Source organism: Dama dama, chromosome X (assembly GCF_033118175.1).
Source record: "Dama dama isolate Ldn47 chromosome X, ASM3311817v1, whole genome shotgun sequence".
Classification (NCBI taxonomy): Eukaryota; Metazoa; Chordata; class Mammalia; order Artiodactyla; family Cervidae; genus Dama; species Dama dama.
In genome coordinates, this window is record NC_083714.1 from 34,919,802 (window position 1) to 34,946,511 (window position 26,710).

The 26,710-nt window shown below is 37.5% G+C and overlaps 1 protein-coding gene and 1 non-coding gene across 6 annotated transcripts in view; one reads left to right on the plus strand and one right to left on the minus strand.

Annotated features, from left to right (window-relative positions):
* Positions 1-26,710, minus strand: part of MBNL3 (muscleblind like splicing regulator 3) — a 117,143-nt gene that overhangs the window by 53,912 nt on the left and 36,521 nt on the right. For all 5 annotated transcript variants that reach the window (XM_061137499.1, XM_061137498.1, XM_061137500.1 and 2 more), the window contains exon 2: positions 12,247-13,099. In XM_061137499.1, the coding sequence (XP_060993482.1) occupies positions 12,247-12,423 (177 nt within the window). In that variant the 5' untranslated portion in view covers positions 12,424-13,099. The remainder of the gene's footprint in view (positions 1-12,246; positions 13,100-26,710) is intronic.
* Positions 5,367-5,473, plus strand: LOC133053253 (U6 spliceosomal RNA). The gene has a single exon (XR_009692185.1). It is a non-coding gene; the product is annotated as a U6 spliceosomal RNA (small nuclear RNA).

Sequence of the window (26,710 nt, forward strand, 5' to 3'; positions counted from 1 at the left end):
TCTCCAGGGGATCTTCCCGACCCAGGGATCAAACCCAGGTCTCCTGCACTACAGGCAGCTTCTTTACTGTCTAAGCCACCAGGGAAACCCAATATGTTACAGTGGCCACTCAGCAATTTTTTTAAAAAATCCACATAGAGGGTAAAAACACTCAAAATGCAACATTTGGAGAGCATCCAAGGTGCTTGGCCAAGGGACATTTCTATAATGCTAAGGGACAGAAATTCACAAAAATCAGCAATCTGTAGGCCATCAAATCTAGGTTAAAATGTGGCTGAGTGAGCAATGTTGACACATGGGTATACACAATTTTCATTCATATTCAGGTAAAAACTGAACTGGGAGCAGAAGTATAGACACACGTGGAGAGATGACTTGGCACCTTGCAGGGAAGCCCATATTGCTTCTTCCTCTGTCAAACTGATGCAACAAAGTGGGAATGTTTCATTCAATGAACACTTTTGAAGCTCCTAATATGTACTATGTGTGCTAGGCACAAAAGCGGTGGTGGTAAATGACATCATCTAATGTGAAACCCCCCAAAAAAGTCTGAGACATCTTCATTTCAAATGTGATGAAATTGGACATTGAGGTGAACACAAGAGCAGTAGGCAGAAGTAAAATTTCACCCCCCTCTTACTTAACCATGTTGATTGAACAACATCTCAAACCCATCAGTGACTTTTCCTTCCCGCTAATTCAAGTTCTTATCATTTCATTTCATCAATATGAAGCTTTCTAAGCTTCAATAGGAGCTTTCTAAGTGGTTCCCCTGTTGCCAGTCTCTTTGGCTCTATCCACTCATCTTACATAGGCTGATGATGCCATTTCTCTACTTAAAAATTGTCAGATTCCTCAGAGCTACAAAATCAAGTTCAAACTCCTCACTTCCTTTTAAGGCTACTCCTCTGCCAACGTAAGATCTACACTTCAGAGGTTGACTTAACACTCAACTTCCCAAATCCATGCTACAGTTTTTCCTCCATCTTTGCTGAGGTTATCCTTTCTGCCTGGAATCTCTTCCTATCCCTCCTTCCAAGAATATCTCACATGGTACCACTTTTATGACTATTTCTTTAACCACCACAGCTGGGTGTAATTCCAGCCCCCCGCCTCCCCCCTTGGATTCTTTTCATGATTAGTTTGTACCTGGCTTATGGCACATAACACAAGCAGCTTCCTACTAGGAAGTCAGGCAGGGACCACATCTTCCACAACTTTGTATTCAGTGCAGTCCTTGCCTAACAAGTAGGTTTTAATAAATATTTGCTGAGTGAATAATTTCTCTGAGGAATTGGGTGTATATAGAACTCTTAATGGATTTAACAGGACTTTCAGCATCAAATGATCCCTAACATTTAAAATCCTTATAGTAAACCATAATCAATAATCCTACAAATTGAGTGCTACTCCATGCTCTTGGATGAAGAGAAACAGAGGTAGTAGGATTCTCATGACTTGCTCAAGGCCACACAAGGAGTCCTTTTCAGAGCTGTTATTACAAGGCAGCATCTTCTATGTTTATTCCATTGCTGATACCATGCTTCACATCAAAGATTTCCATGGTTACATCTGTGGTTCACTGAAGAAAGAGGTGTTTTATGAAGACTACCTATATGTCAGCTCTGAGGAATCTGACAATTTTTAAGTAGAGAAATGGCATCTTTGAAAGACAAGACAATATTCCAAACCATATACAATGGAATATTATTCAGCCATGATAAAGAAGGAAATCCTTTTTTGGCAACATGCATGTACCTTGACAACTAGACACAGAAAGACAAATACTGTATCATTTCATTGACATGAGGAATCTGAAAAAAGCCAAACCCATAGAAATAGAGTAGAAGGAAGGTTACCAGGGACAGGGGAGTGGGGAAAATAGGAAGATATGATCTAAGGGTACAAACTTCCAGTTATAAGATGAACATGTTCCGTGGAAATAATGTACAGCATCATGACTATAGTGAACAGAGAGAGTGTTAGTCGCTCAATCATGTCTGACTCTTTTGTGACCCCATGGACTATAGTCCGCCAGGCTCCTCTGACCATGGGATTCTCCAGGCAAGAATACTGGAGTGAGTTGCCATTTCCTCCTGAGGAGATCTTCCCAACCCAGGGATCAAACCCAGGTCTCCTGAATTGCAGGCAGATTCTTTACCATCTGAGCCACCAGGGAAGCCAATAGTGAACAAAACTGTATTATATACTTGATAGTTGCTAAGAGAGTAAGTCTTGAAATGTTCTACAAATAAAGTAATTATATGAGGTGACAGAGGTGTTAACTAAGCATACTGTGGTAATCATTTCCCAGTATATAGTTGTATCAAATCATCACATTTTATACCTTAAACTTACCCAATGTTATAGATCAATTATATCTCAATAAAGCTGGAAAAATCCTTTCTTTGTTGGAGTGCTAGCAGAATAAAATTAACAGAAAGGTTTTTTCATTTGCTTGGAAGTTAAAATTGAATTTGCGTCCATATAGAATGCTTTTCTGGCTAAGAGGAAAAAGTGAAATAACCAGGAAATTGCCAAAAAAAAAAAAAAACCCCTCTAGAGATTATGTTTTTACAAACGGTAAAAGATTTAAGTTCATTTACCAAAGCATATGATAAGTATTAGGACTTCCCTGGTGGCTCAGACGGTAAAGCATCTGCTTACAAGGCGGGAAACCTGGGTTCGATCCCTGGGTTGGGAAGATCCTCTGGAGAAGGAAATGGCAACCCAGTCCAGTACTCTTGCCTGGAAACTTCCCTGGATGGAGAAGCCTAGTAGGCTTCAGTCCATGGGGTCGCAAAGAGTCAGACACGACTGAGTGACTTCACTTTCACTATGATAAGTATAAACATTAACAACAGAAAAACAACTTCTGGGATAGGTATTTAGCAAATGTTTTCAAATCACATAAGAGTTTTTAAATATTCAAACTTCTCAAATGGTTACTTCAGGGTTACTATTTTTTTTTTCATAAATAGGATGAACAAAAATTTTAAGACAGTATGACAGTGTGATCTTAAAACAATGTCATCTTAAAAATATAATCTCCAAAATGTATTTGGAATGGAATAAGAGATGATCGATACTACAATGCTGCCTACACAGTGTACCCAGACACATATAAAAGATGGGTGAAGTTTAAAGTCACAGAGAAAAAAGGTTTTCTGTTTGCATTTCTGCATGCTAAAGACAGAAACCAGAACCTTAGTTTTACCTAGTTAGCAGGCAAATCATGCCTAACACACAGGTTCTGTCTTAGTTAAGGAAATGTGTTATATCACTGTGGACTCTATGTTTTCAAGCCACTGGATGGTTTTCAGTGTGGAAACTGCCTTCACTGTCTACTGTGTACCCACAAGAACATGGGCAGGAGCAAAAGGCTAATATCTATTTTCTACCAATTCCCACTGTGTAAATAAAAATTTGAGTTTCAACTACAATCAAATGTTCACTTACAATAGAAAAAAATCCAACTGAAAGCATATATTGACATGCTTATGAACCAGTAACAGCTGCAAAAATTGACGGATCCTATTGTCACATCTACTTCACTAAACAGAGTAGGCATGACACAGCCCTGGTGGCTCAGACAATAAAGAATCTGCCTGCAAATGCAGGAGACCCGGGTTCGATCCCCGGGTCAGCAAGATTCCCTGGAGAAGGGAACAGCAATCCACTCTAGTATTCTTGCCTGGAGAATTCTACAGACAGAGGAGCCTGGCGAGCTACAGTCTATGGGGTTGCAAAAGAGGTGGACATGACTTAGCAACTAAACAACACTAAGCCATGTTATAGAAACGCATCATGAATAATACTGGAAAAACCATTTACTTGAACTCTAAACAACATGGTTAATCTAAATGGTGGAGATTATTTACAAAATAAAAGGTTGTAGAACAAATGGAACTGTTTACTGACTTTTAAGAAAACAGTATCAAGAAAGATAGGAAAAAGCATGAGTTAAACTTCTCATTACGTCTAGCAGTAAAACTGGACCCTGAGCTGATAACTGAATGCACAGTAATAAAAACACTGAAAACCTACGCAGGGCTGCAAATCTGGATTGGACAGGAACAGGAACAAAAAACATAAATTTAAGAAACCAAAGACTTATTATACAGTGGAGGAAATACAGGAAAAAAAATGAAAAGATTATTTAGAGATAATGAGGAAAGAACAGACAGCTAAAATTCCTCTGGAATATATAACCCTGTAGGTCAACAATCAAGTGGCAGGCTGAGACAGAGGAAAACAAGGCAACCTTGGGGATGTTACAATCAGAAAACTAATCTGTAAGGGCAAAAACAGCAGTGAGTAAATGATGTTATATGAGAAAAGTCATGTTCCTAGAAGAACTAATTGCTATTTCCAGATGCACAAAAGTATCTTGGATCCACATTTCACAAAAACGTGAAGTAGAGAAAAAGTATTTGTAACGATTATACAGCTATGTGACATGAGAGAAGTATTAAATGATAAAGTAAAATCAGACATCTATGTCCCTAACATATAAAGAGCTTCTTCCACACACGAGTTGACATACAGTAGACAGTGCTCAAACTTCAGATCGCTCATACTAAATGGGGTTCCTGTGACAAAAGGTCCATCTTAATGGTATCAAATTGTGGTTGAAAAATACCTCCCCTGGCTATATCACAACTCCTTTCTTACTATGCAGCCAACTGCAGCCTTGGCTGCAAGGGGTAGTGAGGAATGATCTTGAGCTATGCTTCCATAAAACAACATTCTAAATTCATTGGATTAGATTCTGTGTTCCTTTACAAAACTGTATTTGACCCATAACAAGGCTGACCTGCTACTGCAATATTTTCAGCTGATCTGTGACAGGTACCTCCCTAGCTGGCCAGGACTTTGTACTAATGAGTATATCTATAACGGCATCAGACATCAAAGAGTTTCTTGCAGTGAAGCTATACATGATCCACAGCCCATTACAATCCCCGATTCTGGCTAGCTAACTCAGTGGTGCAGGGTTTGGAGGGAAGGATGGGCGAGGGAGTAGAGACAGCTCAGTGTTCTGACTCTCAGTGATTTAAAAAAGCACAGTATCACTAAGTTAGAGAACTTGCTCTAAAAATAAAACACCCTGGCCCCTCTTCCTTCTTGTTTTCAAAATTAACAGCCAAAATGATTGTCAAAGAAATAAATAAAAGAACTTTAAAGTCTTCATCTAAACACAATATTGTGAAACAACAAATGAGGGGGATATGACTTTTTCCCTTTCTAAAGTAGCAAAAAGTAAAGGAGAACCACACAACGTCGAAAGCAGGGCATCCCAATGTCACATGGGACAGTCTGACCATAAGCGCTGGATGCTTTTGGTTTAGTAAAACAATAGCCCAGTGCTTGCTTTGACAGCACATAGTCTAAAATTGGAAAGATACAGAGACGATTACCATGGCTCCCGCACAAGGATGACATGAAAATTTGTGAAGCGTTCCATATTTTTGAGCAGTGTGTTTCTATGTTTCCCCTCAGAATTAAATGAATGCTGCAAAGGTCAAAAACAGAAACAAAATACAATAATCCCAAATGATGTTTTCTCTTATCACCTTCTTCTCCATGGGAAAAAAGACTGAAATGACTGGAAGAACACTGCAGTTTTCAGGTTCTTTTGATTACTGCTTATGTGACCCTGGGCAAAGGACTCTCCCCCTCACTGGATCTCTAGTTTCCTATCTGTAAATTGTAATAATCTCAACTGAATATTCTACATTTGCACTTTTTGATTTGCTAGGTTTGTGAAGTGCTGTTATGGGTATGAGAGCTCTCGTTAACTATTTCAGTTATCCGACTCATCTAGCTAGTTGAGGTGAGTTTCAGGATCAGCCATTGCATGGATTTCAGAGCTTTCTCATTACCACACCCAGAGTTTAAAAGAAGAAGAAAGAAAAATGAAAAAAACTAATATTCCACTGTATTTCTGAGCACCAAAATACAGAAGGTGCATGTGCAAGACTAAGAAAATTCTTTTTAAAACATTTAACTTTGAAATAATTTTAGATTTACAGAGAAATTGCAAAAATAGTACAGAGTGCCCCTGGAGACCCTTAACTCAGATTCCTGTAATGTCAACGACTTATACACCCATCATACATACCATAGTTATCAAAACCAGGAAATTAACTTTACTGTAATTCTACTAAGCATAACTAGAGACCTTATTTGAATTCCACCAATTTTCCCTCGAATGTGCTTTCTCTGCTCTAGGATCCAATCCAGGATCCCATATCGTGTTTATTTGTCTGGTTTATTTAATCTCCAATCTCTGACAGTTTCTCAGTCTTTCCTTGTCTTCCATGAGCTTGACACTTTGCTCACTGGGTGCTTCTTCAAGTTGGCTCCAGGGTCCTGCTATCAGGCCCCTTCCTTTTCCAAGCACTTCCTTACTTTCTGGAAGCACAAGATGTCACACTCATATTTTTCCTCCCTCAGTCCAGCATCAGTCATTACTCCCAGGATTCCCTGGTTCCTTTAAAGGAGAATGGAATTTATTTGGTGAAAAGACATGTCTGGAATGCTTGTGGTGTGCCAGGTTCTATTCCAAGTGCCTTACGTGGATCATCATATTTGAATGCTTAGTAACTCAGGTGTTAGTCACACAGCTGTGTCTGACTCTTTGCAATCCCATGGACTGTGGCCCGCCAGGCTCTTCTGTCTATGGGATTCCCCAAGGAAGAATACTGGAGTGGGTAGCCATTCCGTTCTCCAGGGAATCCTCCCCAACCCAGGGATCAAACTGCATGGGCAGGCGAATTCTTTACCGTCTGAGCCACCACCACATCTGAACACTCAGGAACTCAGGAGGTGGGTGCTAATAGGAACATTGTTTTCACAGGGGAGGAAATTTAGGAACAGGCAGGGTGGGTACTTATCCAAGACCACACAGCTGGTGAAACCTGACCCATCAGTGGGAAAGCCTACACAGGGTTAAGGAAAAGAGTTGGCACGTGAAAAGTTTCTGGAACATAGTAGTCAATAGAAGGTAGAGTTTATTACTATTATTATTATTACATGGTTCTCATAAACATTATTTCTGATGGCCTCGTAGAATTTGAAAAATAATATATTTCAATTTAAATGTATTTATAAAATACCATTCCTTCCTAAGTTTTAAAAGCCTTTTGCATTGCATGGAACAAGTGAAACTTTTTTTTTTTTTTTAAAAAGAAACAGTTTTCATTAGATATTGAAAGGACAGATACCATCATGGGAAGGGTTTCACTGGGTAATGAAATTACAGGTTAGGTTTCATAAAAATCTTTGTCTCTATATTACAGTTTTCTAGAAAGCATATGCTTTTATTTTCTGATCAGAAAAAAAAAATAACCATGATAATTGGTATATTTTTAAAAAGTCTATGATGGAAGATCAGGCAGTATTTAGATATTTTTTGATACTCTGGGAAAAATCTGGAGCTGACAGGAAGGATAAAGGGAAGGAGAGGTTGACTTTGCAGGATCAGCAAGTGGGAGTGAGAGAGGGAGAGAGGTCTATAAGAAGGCAGAAGGTAAGGTAAGGTTTATGCAGCATACATACAATTCGAGAAAGAGTGAAAGGAAATGCATGATGTTGGCAGTGGTACTGGGGATGACATTTCATTACAGTTTATTACATTTTCTTTTTATTTTTATCTTCTTGTGTACGATTTTTAAAATTTCTTTTGTATTTTCCCTTCCCTTCATAAAGATGAGTAACTTTCTAAATTGGGGGGAAATGTTATTTATCATGAAAACAAAAGGCAGAAAGTCTGTTTCCTGACGCAGAAGTTAGAGGTGCTGGGGGGGTGGGGGTGGTGCTGACTCCAGCACAGGGGCCACCCCATAGGAGCAGGTGACAAGGACAAGCACATCACAAAATTTCTTGGGCTTTCCATTCTCCAGGGTTCTGTCTTTCTGGTGGCCAGTTGCTGCTGTTTCTCTCTTATGGTCCATTTTCTCCTCCCTATCTTTCTTGATTGACTGTAAGTAGAGACGTCTAAGATGGATACTTTTCCACAGTTTGACAGCTTGGATACTGGGTGACCCTTCAATCAATGGTAGGTCGAGGAGATGTTGAATAAATGAAGATATTTATCGATTTTCACAAAAGGAGAACTGATCACTTTACAGCAGAAAAGCCAGCAGACACCATCTTTAGCAGATGATAAAGGTTACCATGAGAGAGGAGATCCATCTGCTGCTGCTGCTGCTAAGTCACTTCAGTCATGTCCGACTCTGTGTGACCCCATGGACGGTAGCCCACCAGGCTCCCCCATCCCTGGGATTCTCCAGGCAAGAATACTGGAGTGGGTTGCCATTTCCTTCTCTAATGCATGAAAGTGAAAAGTGAAAGTGAAGTCACTCAGTCGTGTCTGACTCTTAGTGACCCCCTGGACTGCAGCCTACCAGGCTCCTTCATCCATGGGATTTTCCAGGCCAGAGTACTGGAGTGGGGTGCCATTGCCTTCTCTGGGAGATACATCAAGTACAATCAAATATGATATGCACATCATTTCTATGGTTTTCTTGCCAAAAAATGCACGACTTCAATCAAATCATGACACTGCATTCGACAAACCCAAATTGAGAGGCATTCTAGAAGATGAGTGACCAGTATTCAGCCAAAGTGCCAAGGTCATGAAAGATGTGGAAAGACTGAGGAACTGTCATAGATTGGAGACGACTAAGGAGACATGATCACCAAACAGAATGTGGGGTCCTGGATTGAATTCTGGAGCCCAGAAAGGTCATTAGGAGGGAAATTTGTGAAATTCAAATAACGTCTCTAATGTACTTAATAGTGTCGAACTAGAGTTATTTCCTGGCTTTGATAACTGTGCTATGTATGGTATGTAAGTTGTTGACATTACAGGAAGCCGGGTGAAGGGTATGCAGGAACTCCTTATACTATTTTTGAAACTTTTCTGTAAGCCTAAAATTACTTCAAAATAAAACCTTTAAAGTGAGGCTGAGCCATCGATCTGTATTTACTTGGATGCTGACTGTAATTCCATTTTTCTTTCAAGAGACATTTTTGAAATGTCCAAAACAGCACTGACTTTTACTGGTCAAAGATACTTCCTTTTTAACGTCAGTAATGTAAGAAGATCCTTAAGTAAAATGTTACTTTCCTTGCGTCTCGGGATGATAGGCGGTATCTATGTGTTCTTTCCAGTGCGGGCGGACCTCTCTGATCAGGCTCATAAATGGTTCTAAAACTTGCATAATCCAGAAACCCTTGGGATTATGTTGCTAGGAGTCTTCTGCTCCTGCTAAGTCTTCCCTGCGCGAACAGGGATGAGGTAAATATTCATTCAAAAATAATCAAATTTTAAACTGATGGAAACTGCTGTGACTAGTGGTAGTTGCACAGAATATACTGGTAACTCAGGACAAAGTTAACTCAGGACCTACAAGGATATTTACATCCATATACCTATACAACTGGTTTCACTTGCCAAAATATTATTATTATGCTTGTGATCATATGCAATACTTGAAGACAGTGTGGCACTGTTTTCTGTTTTTCCTTGCTCAGTTCCCATCTTCTAGGAATGTATATAGGTTGACATGGCTGTCCTGTGACTATACCAGCTGCTAAGGCCCCTGCCAGGAAATTTTTGTTAAAAAACTACACAAGGTGGTAAGTGGGGTGGGCAGATGTGATGGATGTTGACCTTTCATAATTAGATAATGACAGCATTTATATCCTTCCTGGATAACAAGTGGCAGATATCACACTGCTTCAAGTATGGAGGAAGATAACACAGGCTATGAAAACAATCACAGATTTTGGGTTGGTATTTTCAGTGACAATCTTTTGTTAAAGTCAAGGGACAGTCACTAAAAATACTAACCTAGATTAATTGTGAACTGTAATATCAAGAATTTGGCACAGAATGGGTTAAGCAATACTTTCTGAAATCAATTGTGCCAAGCAGACTAGGCAACTGAGTTATAAAAGTTTCATGTCAACATGAAATGAGACTCTTTTATGTAGCTGGAAATTAATCTATGGGCTGTGATGTCTAGATCTCTAACTGAAGATGGTGCAAGCTTCATCACTGAATACTCAACATTCATAGAGTGATAGGCCCAGCACTTCAGCACAATTAGCCATCAAGCTTAACCTCCTTAATTTCCTAATATTCCTTCATTATGAGATGAGTATAGGATATTGTTAACTACTATGCCTATTATGAAGGCAAAGAACCATCACCATCTGTTAGAGTACTTAGTGCTAATAGAATCCTTATAAAAACCAAAAACCAAAAGCAGGCACCCAAAACTCATCAAGTGATTGCTTCAGTTATTTAACCACTCATAGATGAAGAAACATTACACAGATACATTTCAAAAGGGTTTCAATCACAGAAACTCAAAGTGGGTAGTGAATGCTGCAGTAACCATCGAGGTATGTTATTTGTATATTGTCCATATGGTAGTAGTACAACCGACTTAGGTCAACTGTTTTCATGCATCGTTTTCATGCATACCATGGTATGGTTTTTGTGTATACCATGGATAAGGAATAATATAACAGGGCTACAAAGTTTTTGTGCAGATATGGAACTGTGATGCATGTGCTATCTAAACGGCAAATTAATTTTTTTAAAGGCATTGTATATTTGTACTAGGGACTGAATCTGGGGCCATGACATGAAAGCACCAGGTCCTAACCACTGGACTGTCAGGGAAGTCCTTAGTTCATTTTTATAGTGATACATGGTTTTTCATTTATGTCATCTTGTTGGAATCTCAGCAATAATCATGGAAGTTAGGGAGAGAAGAATTATCCATGCATTAGAAATGAAGCAACTCAAGCTTTGTCAGAAACAGTAGTGGGGCTGGAACTTCTGAAACAAGATATGTAAAGTGCCTAGTGCAGTGGTGGACCCTCTATATGGACTGGCTAAAAGACATTTCCTTCCCTCCTACCCCCAAACTAGTCCAGTGCTCTTTTCTATTCAAGGTACTGCCCAGTCCTTGATTTAAATAATACGTAAAATAATTATAGATGAAACTTGAATGAAAATGAAATGAAGAAAACAGAATAAGCCCTTTAGTCAGAATATCTGCTACAAAAAAGAGCAGTTCAGACATTTTCAATGTTAGGAGTTGCCATTATCTTTATAACTAGTGCCCATTCTTGAACTGGAATGGTTTGAAACAAAAACTAGCAACTACAACATAAGCAAAAGTAACTACTTAAATAGGATATCATCATAAAATGTTTTCCGAATAAGTGATCATACAAAAGAATACATCTCTATTAGCCAATGCGGCCATAAATAAAAATGTTAATGAGATAAAATTGGTCTTGGTGAAGTAAAACAGTATTAAGAAATTGAAAAGATTCTTATTAATATTAAGCTTAATTCATTTTAACATATTTTGAAAAAATCTCAAATGCATCATAGAAAATCTTATTAGTTAAACCAGGTATCTATTACCATTTTTAACTCCTATGCTTTAATATGTACATGTTTACCCTTAATTTAAGGATAACCATGAATAAAATGGAAATCAGTATATTTTTTGTTCTGCAATCATATATGTTCTATTCTATATAATATCTCATCCTCCCTCACATTTTGTTTGTACTCTACTACATAATATTCAGGTTTGATAACCTTGGCAATAAAACTTTCCTTATAAAATGTGCTCATAAATCTGAAATTGGTCAATCAGCTGTTTAGGAAGAAAATGATATGAGCCTAGTATTGTAGCAGTAAGTTCAAGTTAAAGGTTCAAAATAGACTTTGACTAAGAAAATTCAAAATGCCATCATTTTCCTCCTGGATGATGAGATTTTCACATTTCACTCTCTCCATCTGACTTTATTTACCCTCTGATTGGTCCCTGCCAAGTATCTTTTGGTAACATAGATAATGAGCTATATTTCAGTAAGGACTTCTCTCGTTAATCTGAGGATTGTGATCACTGCATTAAAAACCTAAATAACATACACAGAAGTAAAGTAAAGCAAAGCAAGGCTACAGTCTCTCCTACAAAAATTCTTGAACTTTTTTCTCTGTCTTGGTCAGTGAGCTTTGATGGGTGTGCTTTAGTCTGGCTTAGTTCTACAAATACAAAGTCTCCATCCTGCCTTAAAAAACAAACAAACTTATCACTTTCATACTATTATTAACTTGACTAATTTCAGAGTACAACATATTTCAAAAAGCCCAGCAATCAACAAGTGTCGATTTTAAATGATGTGCATTTAGATGAGACTCACCTTTAGAGAATCAAAACAAGCCACCACACGACCATTTTCCACATGGCAAACTCTTGGTGGATGGGCAAACTTGCAATCTGCATCAGCTCGAGAGCAGGTTCCTCTCTGAAATTCTCTACACACTTCCAAAGTCAGCCACTTGGCATCACGAACCAGGGCAATACTGACGGCTGTCATATTGAAATCAAACTGAAAATCAAGTAGACCCTCTCTAGAGCACTATTAGTGCTGCTGTTGAAAGGCTAAAAATAAATTCCAGCTAAATGTGAAGAGCTAACAGGTTGCTTTGGTGAAATGCTTCTTTGTTAGCACTTAGGGTTGAATTTAAGTCAAATTCGGTCTGAGTGGTCAAACAAAAAGTCCACTGTAAAATAAAAATTGTATCAGAGTAACTAAAAATCAAATTAGAGACCAACTCCTAAGAAGGCAACTGTCAACGTTAAGATATTGAGTGTTTTGTTTTTCCTCTGCCAAAGTTACTTCAAATAACTGGCAGAATTTCAAAAGGATTCTGTGCTCTCCAGTTGATGTTCTCAATTATTCTTACAAAAGAGCAAATGCTGCTGGCTGCCCGTCAATTTGTGGAATGGTCTCAGATCAAGGGGAGAAATGGTTTTCTCCCTATCTCTTGGATTTAAAGATTAGGATTGGTAAGATGTTACAACTGCAAAATTTTTCTTTTGGTTGCAAAATCAGGAGGAGAGAAAATGACTATGAAAATTGAGAAAATTTGAGAGGGGTGCAGAGTGGGGAGAGGTGGCAGTGATGGTGGTAGGGAGAGGGGTTTAAAATGAGACAGCTCTGAGGTGGAATCCAAGCTGCAGCGTTTTCAGAAAAGGCACTTTCCAGAAACCTGCAAAAATAAAATAAATTCAAATTAGCTAATATAACGCAATGCTTTTGTTTTAAACTCTAGATTTGGAAAAGCAGTAACATAACCTCTTTAAAACAGGAAGCATCTAGATACCGGGGCTTCCCCAGTCACTCAGAAGTAAAGAAACTGCCTGTAATGCAGGAGCCACAGGAGATGCAGGTTCAATCCCTGGGTCAGGAAGATCACCTGGAGGAGGAAATGGTAACCCACTTCAGTATTACTGTCTGGAGAATCCCATGGATAAAGGAGCCTGGTGGGCTACAGTCCATAGGGTCGCAAAGAGTCAGACATGACTGAGCACACACGCATTCATCGACATATTGACGGTGCAATGCAGCACAGTCGGCGTTGTCAGTAAGAAGGCCATTTCCCGGTGTAGAATCCTACAGAGTAAAAGAAAGCCACCTCTTCGACTTACTGTTGAAATATAAGACTTGGCAACAGCCCAATTAAAAAGAAAAAAAGACTGTTGCATTTTGATCTGTTTGGGGGGCAGAAATTCATTTGGGGTTCCACTGCACAGAAAATGCCAGACCTTGACGTGATCCAGTCATGATCCACCTGTGTGGATCCAGCTTTAAGAGGCTACCAAAGGCCTACCATGAAACTGGCTTTACTATGGTCTCGGTGAAGGCTTGTTCTGCTCTCAGAATCCAGAAAACAGAAAGAGGACACTGTGTACTTGAAATGTAATTGTTGACGATCACATAAAACAGTCATGGTATAACTAGCTGGAGACCCACTGCAAATGAGGCAGGGGAAAGACTGTGAAATGTCAAACGTGCTTCAGTTCAAGAAAGAAACCCTTGAAATGATGCTGGATTTATTTTTTTTCGGTGTATGCTCTATTAGTTCTCAGTCTTTATGAAGGGACATTGAGAAACACTGAAGGAAGTTTCAGCGTGGACTAATAAGTGAGACAGAACGTACTGTTCATACACTGGTCATACATTAAATACTGTGCAGTTTTAGGGTTTGCACTTCAACCCACTGTCAACCAGCAGCAATTTCCAGGAACTCAGCTGAGAAGATAAATGTTAATTTACCAGCATTCTGCCATGAACATGTACCAAAATTAACTGGGATCTTCTAAAGCCAAAGTAAGCTCTGAGTAGCAGATAAATCAAGTAATCGTTTACCCATCAAAAAAGCAGTATTAAAGTTCTTGAAAACATTTCACTTACTCTTTTAAACAGTTTCTTCAGTAATTTTACAGAATCTGAATTTTCGGTTTATCTTTTCTACATTCACCTGATTTTTCAGGTACCATTAGGAAATTAAGTATATGGAAAACCCAAGCTTATTCATTTAAGAGCTAAATGTGTTTCGCTAAGTCATTCTTCATGGAAATATTTCCAAAATGTATTATATGTAGCTTTGTCTTCTTAAAAAGTACTGAGCATAATTTGACCTCTGGTTGAAGACTTGGGGTTATAAATGTCCTGGGAAGTATTATAGTTCTCTTTCAGTAGCAGATTATTAATTGTCACTTCAACTGTAATTTCCCTTCTTGCCACAGTATCTGCCATGGTGGACTGTCCTGCTCCTTTCTGGGCTACATAATCGTGAATGTTAAATAAGAGTTAGTTATTCACTATATGAGATGTCTGGGGACAAAGTACCAGGCTTTCATGCAGAAGGTGTGTGGTGTGTGACTACTCTTACAGATTTGGAAACCCTTTTGCAATATGTTCCATGCAATATGTTCTGGAGGGTTAAGGCTGTCAGGCGAATGACCTCTAGAAAAACATTTAAAGTATATTCTTTAATTTAAATAGCCAGATTGGGAAATACAAATGAAAACCACAAAGGGATACCACTTCATATCCATTAGGATGGCTACAATGAAAAATTGGAGAAACTGGGGCTGTTGAACATTGGTGATGGGAATGTAAAATAGTACAGCTGCTGTGGCAAACGGTCTGACGGTTCCTCAAAATGTTAAACAAACAGTTACCATATGACTGAGCACTTCTATGCCTAGGTATAGACACAAAAGAATTGAAGGCAGGGTCTTGAAGACATATTTGTACACTCATGTTCATAGCAGCACTATTCACAATAGCCAAGAGGTGGATACATTCCAAGTGTCCATCAGCAGATGGGTGGATATACAAAATGTGATATATCCACACAATGAAATATTATTCTATCCTAAAAAGGAACAAAGTATTGACACATGCCACAACATGAATAAACCTTGAAAAAATGATGCTAAGTGGAAGAAGCCAGTCATGATGGCCACATGCTGTATGGTTCCATTTATATTAAATCCTGAGTCAGAAAGCAAATTAATGGTTGTGAGAGCTTGGAGAAGAAAAGAAAGTGGAATGACTACTGAATGTGTATAGGGTCTCCTTTGAGGGCAATGAAAATATTCTGGAATTAGATAGTGATGATGGCTGCACAAATTTCAAATATACTAAAAGCCCACTCACTAAACTGTATACTTTAAATGAGTGAACTGGATAGTATGTGAATTATATATTGATAAAGCTATTTATTAAGTCTAAAGAGACATGACAACAACAACAGCAAAAATGTCTCATGATGGAACTGGCTACCCCACTCTTTTCTTTCTTAGATTCTACTTAGACACAAATTCTTCGAAGTAGTATTACTAAGTTGAACTTCAAGAGTAAATTCATTTCCACATTTGTATTACAGAAAGTACTTCTAAAAGAGTATGTTCTGTGAGTTTGTAAGTTTATATTTAAAGAAGTAGTCAAATTTAATCCTATAACTAAATCATATAGGTTGCCTAAATATATTTGAAAGAAAAAATAACAAGAAAGAATATATATCTATATAATATTTTTTTTCTCAGTGCATAAGACAGTGAATGAGGTTCTGGAGGCAGATTTTTTCTATCGGTCTATCAAGTACAGAAACAATAATAAATAATAAATTTGAACTTTAAACTTTGACAAAGGAAAAATACAAACAGGAATTGAACTCTGGCCGTGCATTTTATATAAGACAGAGGGAATGGGAGAAGGAATTTTCTTCATTTTTAAAATTGGCCTGTAACCTCTGATGGGCCCCTGGCCAGTTCCTCAAAACATTTCCAGCCAGAACTTGTCTGCATGTCTTCCTTCAGACTGGAACTATTTTCGGAGCTGGCGCAGAACCAGTTAGGTGCAACAACTAAAAAGAGCTGGCGTGACAGTGCAGACATTCCCTCACGCAGCTTTGCTCATCTGTGTATAAAAGCTGGGAGTAAGGGGGTCCATTTAAAAAATCAATGTTGTTTGGGAGACAACACAACTTTATCTTCACTACTTTAGACTTGAGTAATAGAAATGCAGGTTTGCTTTTCATGATTCTAAGGAAGAACTTAAAAAGTTACCATTTCTTAGTACCATTTGTACTTGTATAGTATTTGCAGCTCACAAGTGTTTTTATCTCATTGATCTTTGGAACCCTAAAAAATACTCTACAACATGGGAGATAACCCAAAAAAGACCAGTGAAAGAAATGAAGTTCAGGAGGTTAAATTATCTGAAGTTACAAAGCCTCTAGTGGTAGAAGCACAGCTCCTGACTCTAAATCTCATGCTTAGATCCTGGTAGAGAAATGTAGCAGTTTCCTATTTCTTATCTCTCTTCAGAATCTTAAACAAGGAAAATCAAGCATTTCTGTGTAGTACTTATGATTCCTTCTCAAAGTTATGTTCACACATATTGTAGTGCCATCTTCATAATATCTCCAAGTTGTGCTATACCAACATTTACCCATGTCTACTATATGCCAAGCACTGTTCTAGATGTGGAACAAGACAGATAAGGGCCCTGCTGTGAATCTTCCTATGTTCATTTAAATAGAGAAGAAACCAAAGGCCTAGTGAAGCAGAATGATTATGAGAGTTTATGAAGGGCTGGAAACAGACTCTAGGTATTCTAACATGGGCCTCTAATTCACCCATGAATGGTACACCAAGCACTGTAACTTAACGACACTCTTAAACACACACTCAAACATTATTGAATAGAAACAAGTCACTAAAAGCAGTATCCCAGAAATTTCCCACACCAAGTTTTACTGCCTTCCAGATTCCTCCTGAAGAGAGTACTACTGTTCCCACTTTATAGATGGGGAAACAGAGGTGGGGAAGGGTTGAGTCTTGCACAACTTCATGCAGCTACCATCAAGACATGGTTCAAACCCACCAGTCTTAGACCAGAGCCCACCTTCTTAATCATGTCACAATATTGTATCTCGCTTATGGTACGGATCACACATTTATTATAGGCTCTTAACTTTTCTCCCTTATTAGATTGTAAATTCCATAAAAATAGAGACCATGTCTTACTTAGTTTTTCTCATTTCAAGTTAGAGCATTTAAGCATTTCTTGGGATTCTTACTGTGAAAGGTCAAAGATTAAACGGTAACGAACCCTTTCAAGCAAGGAGTTTTGTCAGTTGAGCCCCTTCTAGGCTGACTGAGTTTTGGCCACCTCTGTCAGTTTCATATCTATCAGACATCTATCTGTATCTATCTATCATAAAGTTGAGTATTTTCTCATAATTCTAGCTTTCAAATTGAAGTATTAATATCTGCAATTCTTGATATATATGGCACTCAGTTTCCAAAAGGAATGGTCTATTACTGCTCTTTTGATAGCAACAAGATCTTATCTTGGAGTTTTTTTAAATGTCATGATTATTTTGATAGGGACTGCATTAAATTTTTAGATTTCTTTGGGTAGCATGGCCAATTTTTCCAATACAAGAGCATGGGATATCTTTCTATTTCTTTAAATCATCTTCAATTCCCTTTAGCAATGTTTTATAGTTCTCAGAATATAAGTCTTTTATTTCCTTGGTCAGGTTTATTCCTAAGTATTTTTTCATGTGATTTTTAAAGGGGATTTTTTTTTACAGAACTGGAACAAATATTCCTAAAATTATTATAGAACCATAAAAGACCCCAAATTGCCAAAGCAATCCTGAAGAAAGAAAAAAGCTGGAGGTATTATGCTCCCTGACTGTAGGCTATACTATAAAGCTACAGTAATCAAAACAGTGTGGTACTGACACAGAAACAGACACATCTATCAATGGAACAGAACAGAGAGAAAGAAAGTAAACTGACACACCTATAGTCAATTAATTTTCAACAAAGGAGGCAAGAAGATACGATGGAAAAGACAGTTTCACTGCAGCACTATTTACAATAGCCAAGATAAGGAAAAAGTCCAAGTGCCCATCAACAGATGACTGGATAAAGAAAATGTGGTGTGTATATATGTGTGTGTTTGTATGTGTGTGCATGCTTAGTCACTTAGCCACGTCAGACTCTTTGCAACCCCATGGACTGTAGGCTGCCAGGCTACTCTGTCCAAGGGGATTCTCCAGGCAAGAATACTGGAGTGGGTTGCCATACCCTCCTCCAGGGGATCTTCCCAACCCAGGGATCGAACCCAGGTCTCCTGCATTGCAGGTGGATTCTTTACCATCTGAGCCACCAGGGAAGCCTATATATATATAGATATAGATATAGATATATATACTTTATATATACACACATGACATACTACTGAGCCATAAAAAATGAAATATTGCCATTTTCAGCAACATGGATAGACCTAGAGAGTAGCATATGAAGTGAAAAAAATCAGACAGAGAAAGACAAATATCATATATCATTTATATGTGGAATTTAATATATGATATAAATGAACTTATTTATAAAACAGAAACAGACTCACAGACATAGAAAACAAACTTACAGTTACCAAAGAGGAAAGGGACAGGAAGAGAGAAATCAGGAGTTTAGGACTAGCAGATACAAACTCCTATACATAAACAGATAAACAACAAGGTCCTACTGTATAGCATAGGGAATCATATTCACCATCTTATAATAAGCTATAATGGAAAAGAATATGAAAAATATATATATATATATTACATATATTTAAGGGTTCACACATTTTTCTCATGGAATTTTTCTTGATGGTAAAACAAACTAAATATTTTCAACTGATACAATGGAAATAGTACCTTGCTCCAGAGTGGCTTGCAAGGTCACTGCCAGCAGCTACTTTCACCCTCACTTTTTGCTACATTTTCCTCAACTCCTCCTTTCTTTTGCCTTCCCTTCACAAGTCAGCACATAACACAGAAACATTGCCAATATCTGGTCCAGAAGATCACAAAGATGTTCTCTGGCACCTAAAGCAATGTCTCAAGAGGCATTTCTTTAAATGCATTTATCAGCCTCCTGAATAAACAATGAAAACAATGTTTTCTTTCTTTCCATTTTAAGCTTTCCTTACATCTGTATTACCTCGGAATTCCTTGTGGCCATTTATTTTGGCTCTACGAATATACGACATGCCTGCCACACACTGCTTGAATTGGCAGGCTGACAAAGTTTAAAAGCTTTCAAGTTTTAGAGTTTGCTTTAAGTTCTATTTCCCTCATGTGTTTTGCTTAGTGGTCCACCAATCTATGTTCTTTAAGCATATGAGAGGTCCTCAGATCTACAGATGGAAACCATGATTTCACAAGCATCCGATGGAAAACTGAGTTTTCTATCTGAACAAAAAAATAAGTCTCTGAAAATAAGGATATTTCACCTATGTGCAGAACTTTTTCATTAAGCCTTCTTTAAAAAAAAAAAAAAAACCCTCATTGAATTTTTTTCACAATATTCCCAGGTTAATGACTTTATCTTTTACAAAAATCAGGTAAGTCAAATTATTCTATTTCATAAAGCAATTAAAAGACCCACCTCAGTTCATACACTGGTCATAAAAGGGAAAAAAAAAAAACAGGTGCTACAGTGTCTCTTTCAAATATACCTCTGGCAACATATGTGATTGGTTTTGTTGGTCAGAGGAGTTCATCTTTTAAAAAAAAAAAAAAAAGATATATCTCTTTAAAAATAATATATTAAATTATGAGAATTTGCTAATAAATGCCATGTAAATATTTAAAACTAATACAGTTTAACATAAAAACAACTTAAAACTGGATCCTAAACACAGTTGTTATTTAAAAGCACTTGTTAATTGCTTATGTCCATGGGACAGAAATCCCAGAGCCACTAAAAGATAACCAAAAAAATGAATTTAAAATTGAAGACAACAGAAACTTAATATATTTGGCAATTTAAGTCCTATAATGTTCAAGCATTTGAGATGAAAGAAATATAAAATGTCACAAGACTGATTGCATTTAACATGTGCAGGGTGATTTTGCTGAAGATTCATTCAACAAATATTTATTGGGCATCCAATTGACCTAGACACTGATCCAGGTGCTGGGGATGCAAAGGTGAACAAGATTAAATCCTGGTCCTGAGAATTGTACATTCAATTGGTTGGCCACCAATGGGGATGGGAGGGTGGCAAAAATTAAAAATCATACCATCGTTCATTTTATCTATTTAAAAAATACCTATTATGATTCCCTAAAGTTCAAACAAATGAGGTCTTTAAAAACGTTCATATGGAATAATAAATGTTGGTGAAGATATGGAGAAAAGGGAACCCTTGTACCTTGTCAGTGGAAGTGAAAATTGGTGCAGCCACTGTGGAGAACAGTATGGAGGTTCCTCAAACTAAAAACAGAACTGCCATGCTGCTGCTGCTAAATCACTTCAGTCGTGTCCGACTCTGTGCGACCCCAGAGACGGCAGCCCACCAGGCTCCCCCGTCCCTGGGATTCTCCAGGCAAGAACACTGGAGTGGGTTGCCATTTCCTTCTCCAATGCATGAAAGTGAAAAGTGAAAGTGAAGTAGCTCAGTCGTGTCCGACTCTTAGCAACCCCATGGACTGCAGCCTACCAGGCTCCTCCGTCCATGGGATTTTCCAGGCAAGAGTACTGGAGTGGGGTGCCATTGCCTTCTCAAAGAACTGCCCTATGATCCAGCAAATCCTGGGTAAATATCCTAGGAAACTGAAAACACTAGTTTGAAAATGTACATGCGCCCCCAATACTCAAAGGAGCATTATTTACAACAGTCAAGATATGGAAGCAACCTAAGTGTCCATCGACAGATCAATGTATAAAGAAAACATGGAACGCATATAAATGGAATACAACTCAGCCGTCAAAAGGAATGAAATGTTACCATTTGCAACAACATGGATGGACTTAGAGGGTATTAAGCTTCGTGAAATGAGTTAGAGAAATACTGTATGTTATCACTTGTATATGGAATAAAAACATTAAATCAGTGTATGTATCAAAAAAGCAGACTCACATAGAACAAATGAGTGGTTTCCAGTGGGGAGAGGGAAGGGGAGGGGGCAATTTAGGGGTAGGGGGGTTAAGAGCTACAAACTATTATGCATAAAATAAGCTACAAGAATATATTGTAGAACACAGGGAATATAGGCAATATTTTATAATAGCTATAAACAGAGTACGATCTTGCAAAAATTGTGAATCACTATGTTGTACACCTGAACTTTTACATTAATAATATCATAAATCAACTATATCTCAATAAATAAATTAACAAAATATTCATGTGGGAAAATATCAGTTAATCAACAAACATTCATTATGTCCACCAACTATAGGCGCAGACTTATGTCACACGCATCGGGGGAACCAGATGAGTTTAAAACTGTATTTAAGAAACCTCTATTGAGTTTGGGAGATATGAACAACATGATATGAAATAAAAGCAAACAATGTAGACAACTGGGGCTTTCCAGGTGGCTCAGTGGTAGAGAATCCACCTGCCAAGCAGGAGACCCAGGAAACACTGGGTCAGTCTCTGAGTGGGAAGGATCCCCTGGAGAAGGGAATGGCAAACCACTACAGTATTCTTGCCTGGGACATCCCATGGACAAAGGAGCCTGGTGGGCTATATGGTTCTTGGAGTCACAAAGAGTCGGACACAGCGACTAAACAACAGCAGCAGTAATGTAGACAATTAACGGCAAAATTCAATGACATAAACAACAAATGGGATGAGAGTTCTGAGAAAAGGATATCACTCAGGCCTGAAGTTGTCAAGGGAGTTTTCTAAGAAGAGAAAGTGGAGCTGGACCTTAAAGAATGAGAAGGACCTAGGTGAGGGTAGGACCTAGGTGAGGGTAGAGATCAGAGAGACTTCCTGGAAAGAGGAACAGCACAGATGAGGATGAGATTTTGTAGGATGGTGCGCAGACGTGGGCTGGCTAGGATGACAGGTTCATACTGTGGTAGAGAAATCATGTGTAGGTAGTTTCTGAAGATTCTTAAAAATGGCTACAGGAGTGTGTGCTTACTATAGAAATAGGAGGCTTTCTCAAATATTTTAAGCAGAGTAGAAACTCGGTGGCCATAAACACAGTATGGTTAACAATGATCCGCCCTTGAAAAATTGTTTTATTTAAAGAGCCCACAACACTATCACAGCAAAGCTTACACATCTGACACACTCTGGAAGAAGAAAAGATGAGAGAGAAGTGGGTGGAAGCCAGAGTGTTTCTCACTAGTTCACAGGCTTTGGGAGGATAGCACAGGCAATGATTCAAGTTAGGCTGGCATGAAAAGTAGATAAAGAAACAAATGGAAAGTGCAGCTTCCTGCTTTCATTTTAATTACACATTTATCAATGACCCCCATCATTAAGGTCACATAACTATTCCAATTTTATGAAGTAGCTCAAATGCTTTTCAATCTCAATCTTTTAAATTCCTTTTAAAAACATAGTTGACATTTCAACAAGGACTTTTTTTTTTCTTCCAGATTTTGTTACAGAACAAGCTCAAGCCAGGAGTTAAATTTAGATAGCAATTTTTTGGCTGTAATGGCATCCTGTAAATTCTTGCTACAGGACTTTAACCAGCACCTCAGTGACTGGAAAATGTTCACACTCTTCCCAAAGTACATACTGAATTGAACTCAATTGAATTTTCATGGCCAATTTACTCCCTGATAAGATTTGGTCGAACACTGACTATTCACTGACACACACACACACACGCACAAATTGCAAAACAATCATCAGAAGCTATCACAAAATGTTTAATTATCCCTTAAATACTTACAAACAGCTCAAGGAACTCTTTAGTCAAACTTGTGAGTCACATAAGAATGACTATTTGTCAGAGAGGTAAACTAAAGTAGCATCTAAGTGATTTGATCATGTAAAGGGATTCATCACTATCTAGTAGGCATCCTTACCTGACTTCATCACTGGTATTGTGTCCAATACATTCAGACTCTCAATCTCAGTACAAAACCTCCAGTCCTTATTAGGAGCACTTATAAGACTAGTGAAAGGGTAGAGGAAAAAAGCTTTATGGCTAGAAAAGCTAGAAGAGAAGCAAACACACCCTGATTTCAAGGATCAATTAATTTACTACATCAATGCCCAAAGTTCTAGTAGACTTGAAGGGAGTTTTCTGGGAAAGTAAATTTCCTGAGCAAGAATACACAAGAGTTCTATCCTCTATCTTTGAAGTTATTGTTGCTAGAGGCATTATTTCACATTCACATTATACACAAGACTGTAATGTATATCTGTAAGCTAACTGCCTAGAGTTAATTGGAAAGCTGGCTACTTTAGTAAAGAGTTATTCACCAAGAAAAAAAAGGGAAAGAACTCAAAATTAGAAATAAAAGGAGATATTACAACTGATATCATAGAAATACAAAGGATTATAAGAGACTACTATGAGGAATTGTACACTAGCAAATTGGACAACCTAGAAATACTGGATAAATTCCTAGAAACACACTACTCACTAAGTCCAAATCATGATGAAACGGAAATCTAGAACAGACCAATAACAAACAAGGTGATTGAATTAGTAATCAAAAACCTCCCAACAAACAAAAGTCCAGGACCAGATGACTTCACTGGTGAATTCTATCAAACATTCAAAGAAAAATTAGTATCAATCCATCTCAAACTCTTCCAAAAAACAGAAGAGAATGGTTCTTTTCCAAACTCATTTTACAAGGCCAGCATTACCCTGATATCAAAATCAGCCAAAACTGCCACAAGAAAAGAAAATTACAGGTCAATATCCCTGATGCACATAGATACAAAAATCCTCAATAAAATATTAGCAAATTGAATTCAATAATACATTAAAAAGATCATACATAACATACAAATACCAAATCAGTATGCAATATATCTAAAACTAATATAATGCATGTCAATTATACCTCAATAAAATTTATTTTATTTTTAAAATTTTTGTTTATTTTACTTAATGTTTTTTTGTTTTGTTTTTACAGAAGCTTTATTCATAATTGCACAAACTTGGAAGATGCCAAAATGTTCCTTTCTTCAGGTGAATAGATAAATAAACTGTAGTATATCCAGAAAATGGAATACTATTCAGCACTAAAAGAAATGAGATATCAAGCTTTGAAAAGACATGGAGGAAACTTAAATGCATATTACTAAGTGAAAGAAGCCAATCTGAAAGTACTACATACTGTATGATTCTTAATCTATGACATTCTGAAAAAGGTAAGACTGTGGAGATGGTAAAAAAAAAATCAGTCAATGGTTGCCAGGGGTTGAGAGATGGGATGAACAGGATTTTAAAAATCCTGGTCAAGTGGGATTTATTCCAGGGACAGAAGGTTGGTTTAACATCTACACAACATTAACAAAATGAAGGATAAAAATCATATAATAATCTCAACAAATGCAGAAAAATCATTTGACAAAATTCAGCACCCATTTATGATAAAAACTCTCAACAAAGGGTATAGAGGAACATAATAAAAGCCATTTACAACAAGCCCACAGCTAATATCATACTCAATGATTAAAAGCTTAAAGCTTTTCTGCTAATATCAGGAACCACACAAGTGACATTTTCAGACACCTTTTATTCAATTCATACTGAAAATCCTATCCAGAGCAATTAGGCAAGAAAAAGAAACAAAAAGAAATCCAAGCTGAATGGGAAAAACTAAAACTATTTGCAGATGATGTGATATTATATATAGAAAACTCTAGAAACTCTATTAGAAAACTTTTAGAACTAGTAAGTGAATTCAAGCAAGTTGTAGGATACAAAATCAATACAAAAAAGCTTGCTGTGTTTCTATACACTAATAATGAACTACTGGAAAGAGAAAGTGAGGCAACAACCCTATTTACAATTGCATCAAAAAGAAGAAAATACATAGGAATAAAGTTAACTGAGGAGGTAAAAGACCTATATATTGAAAACTACAAGACATTATGAAAGAAATTTAAAAGACAGAAATAAATGAAAAGATATTCTGTGCACATGCATTGAAATAATTAATATTGTTAAAACATCCATACCACCCAAAGCAATGAAGTGAGGTGAAGTGAGGTCGCCCAGTCGTGTTCAGCTCTTTGCGACCCCATGAACTGTAGCCTAACAGGATCCTCCGTCCATGGGATTTTCCAGGCAAGAATACTGCAGTGGGTTGCCATTTCCTTCTCCATATCCAGGTTCAATACAAGCTCCATCAAAATTCCAATGAGACTGTTTACAAAAATAGAGGATCAATCCTAAAATTTGTATGGAACTATAAAAGACCCCAAAGAGCCAAAGCAATCTTGAGAAAGAACAAAGCTGGAGGCATCACTCCATGGTCTTTGATTTCAAACTATATTACAGAGCTATAGTAATTACAGTATTCCATAAAAACAGACACGCAGTTCAATGGAAAAGAATAGAGAGCCCATCAATAAACCCACTCATACATGGTCAATTAATTTATAACAAAAGAAGCCAAGAACGCACAATGAGGAAAGGACAGTGTCTTCAATAAACAGTGTTGGGAGAATTGGATAGCCACATGCAAAAGAATCAAAGTAAACCATTATCTTATACCACACACAAAGATTCACTCAAAATGGATTAAAGATTAAATATAAGACCTGAAACCACTAAACTCATGGAAGAAAACATAGGTGGTAACCTGCTTGACAAAGGTCTTGGCAATGATTTTTTTAATCTGACACCAAAAATAAAAGCAACAAAATAAAAAATAAGTGGGACCACACTGAAATAAAAAGCTTCTTCACAACAAAGGAAACCAACAGAATAAAAAGGCAACCTACTGAATAGGAGAAAATATTTGCAAATCATATATCTGATAAAGGGCTAACATCCAAAATACATAAAGAACTCCTATAACTCAACAGCAAAAAAAAAAAAAAACAAAACAAAAACAAAAAAAGCCAAGGAACCTGATTTTAGAGTGTGCAGAAGATGTGAATAGACATTTTTCCAAAGAGGATATACAGGTGGCCAACTCATACCTGAAAAGATGCTCTACACTGTTAATCATCAGAGAAACCACAATGAGCTATCACCTCACACCTGTTAGAAAGGCTATTATCAAAAAGACTGGAAATAACAAATGTTGGTTTGGATGTGAAGAAAAAGGAAAATTAGTGCACTCCTGGCAGGAATGTAAATTGGTACAGACACAATGAAAAGCAGTATGGAGGTTCCTCAAAAAATTAAAAATAGAACTACCATATGATACAGCAATCCCACTTCTGGGTATTTATTTGAAGAAAACAAAAACACTAAATTGAAGATATACATGCACCTCCATGTTCAATGCAGCATTATTTATATTAGCCAAAGTATAGAAACAGCCCAAGGGTACATGAATGGATAAGG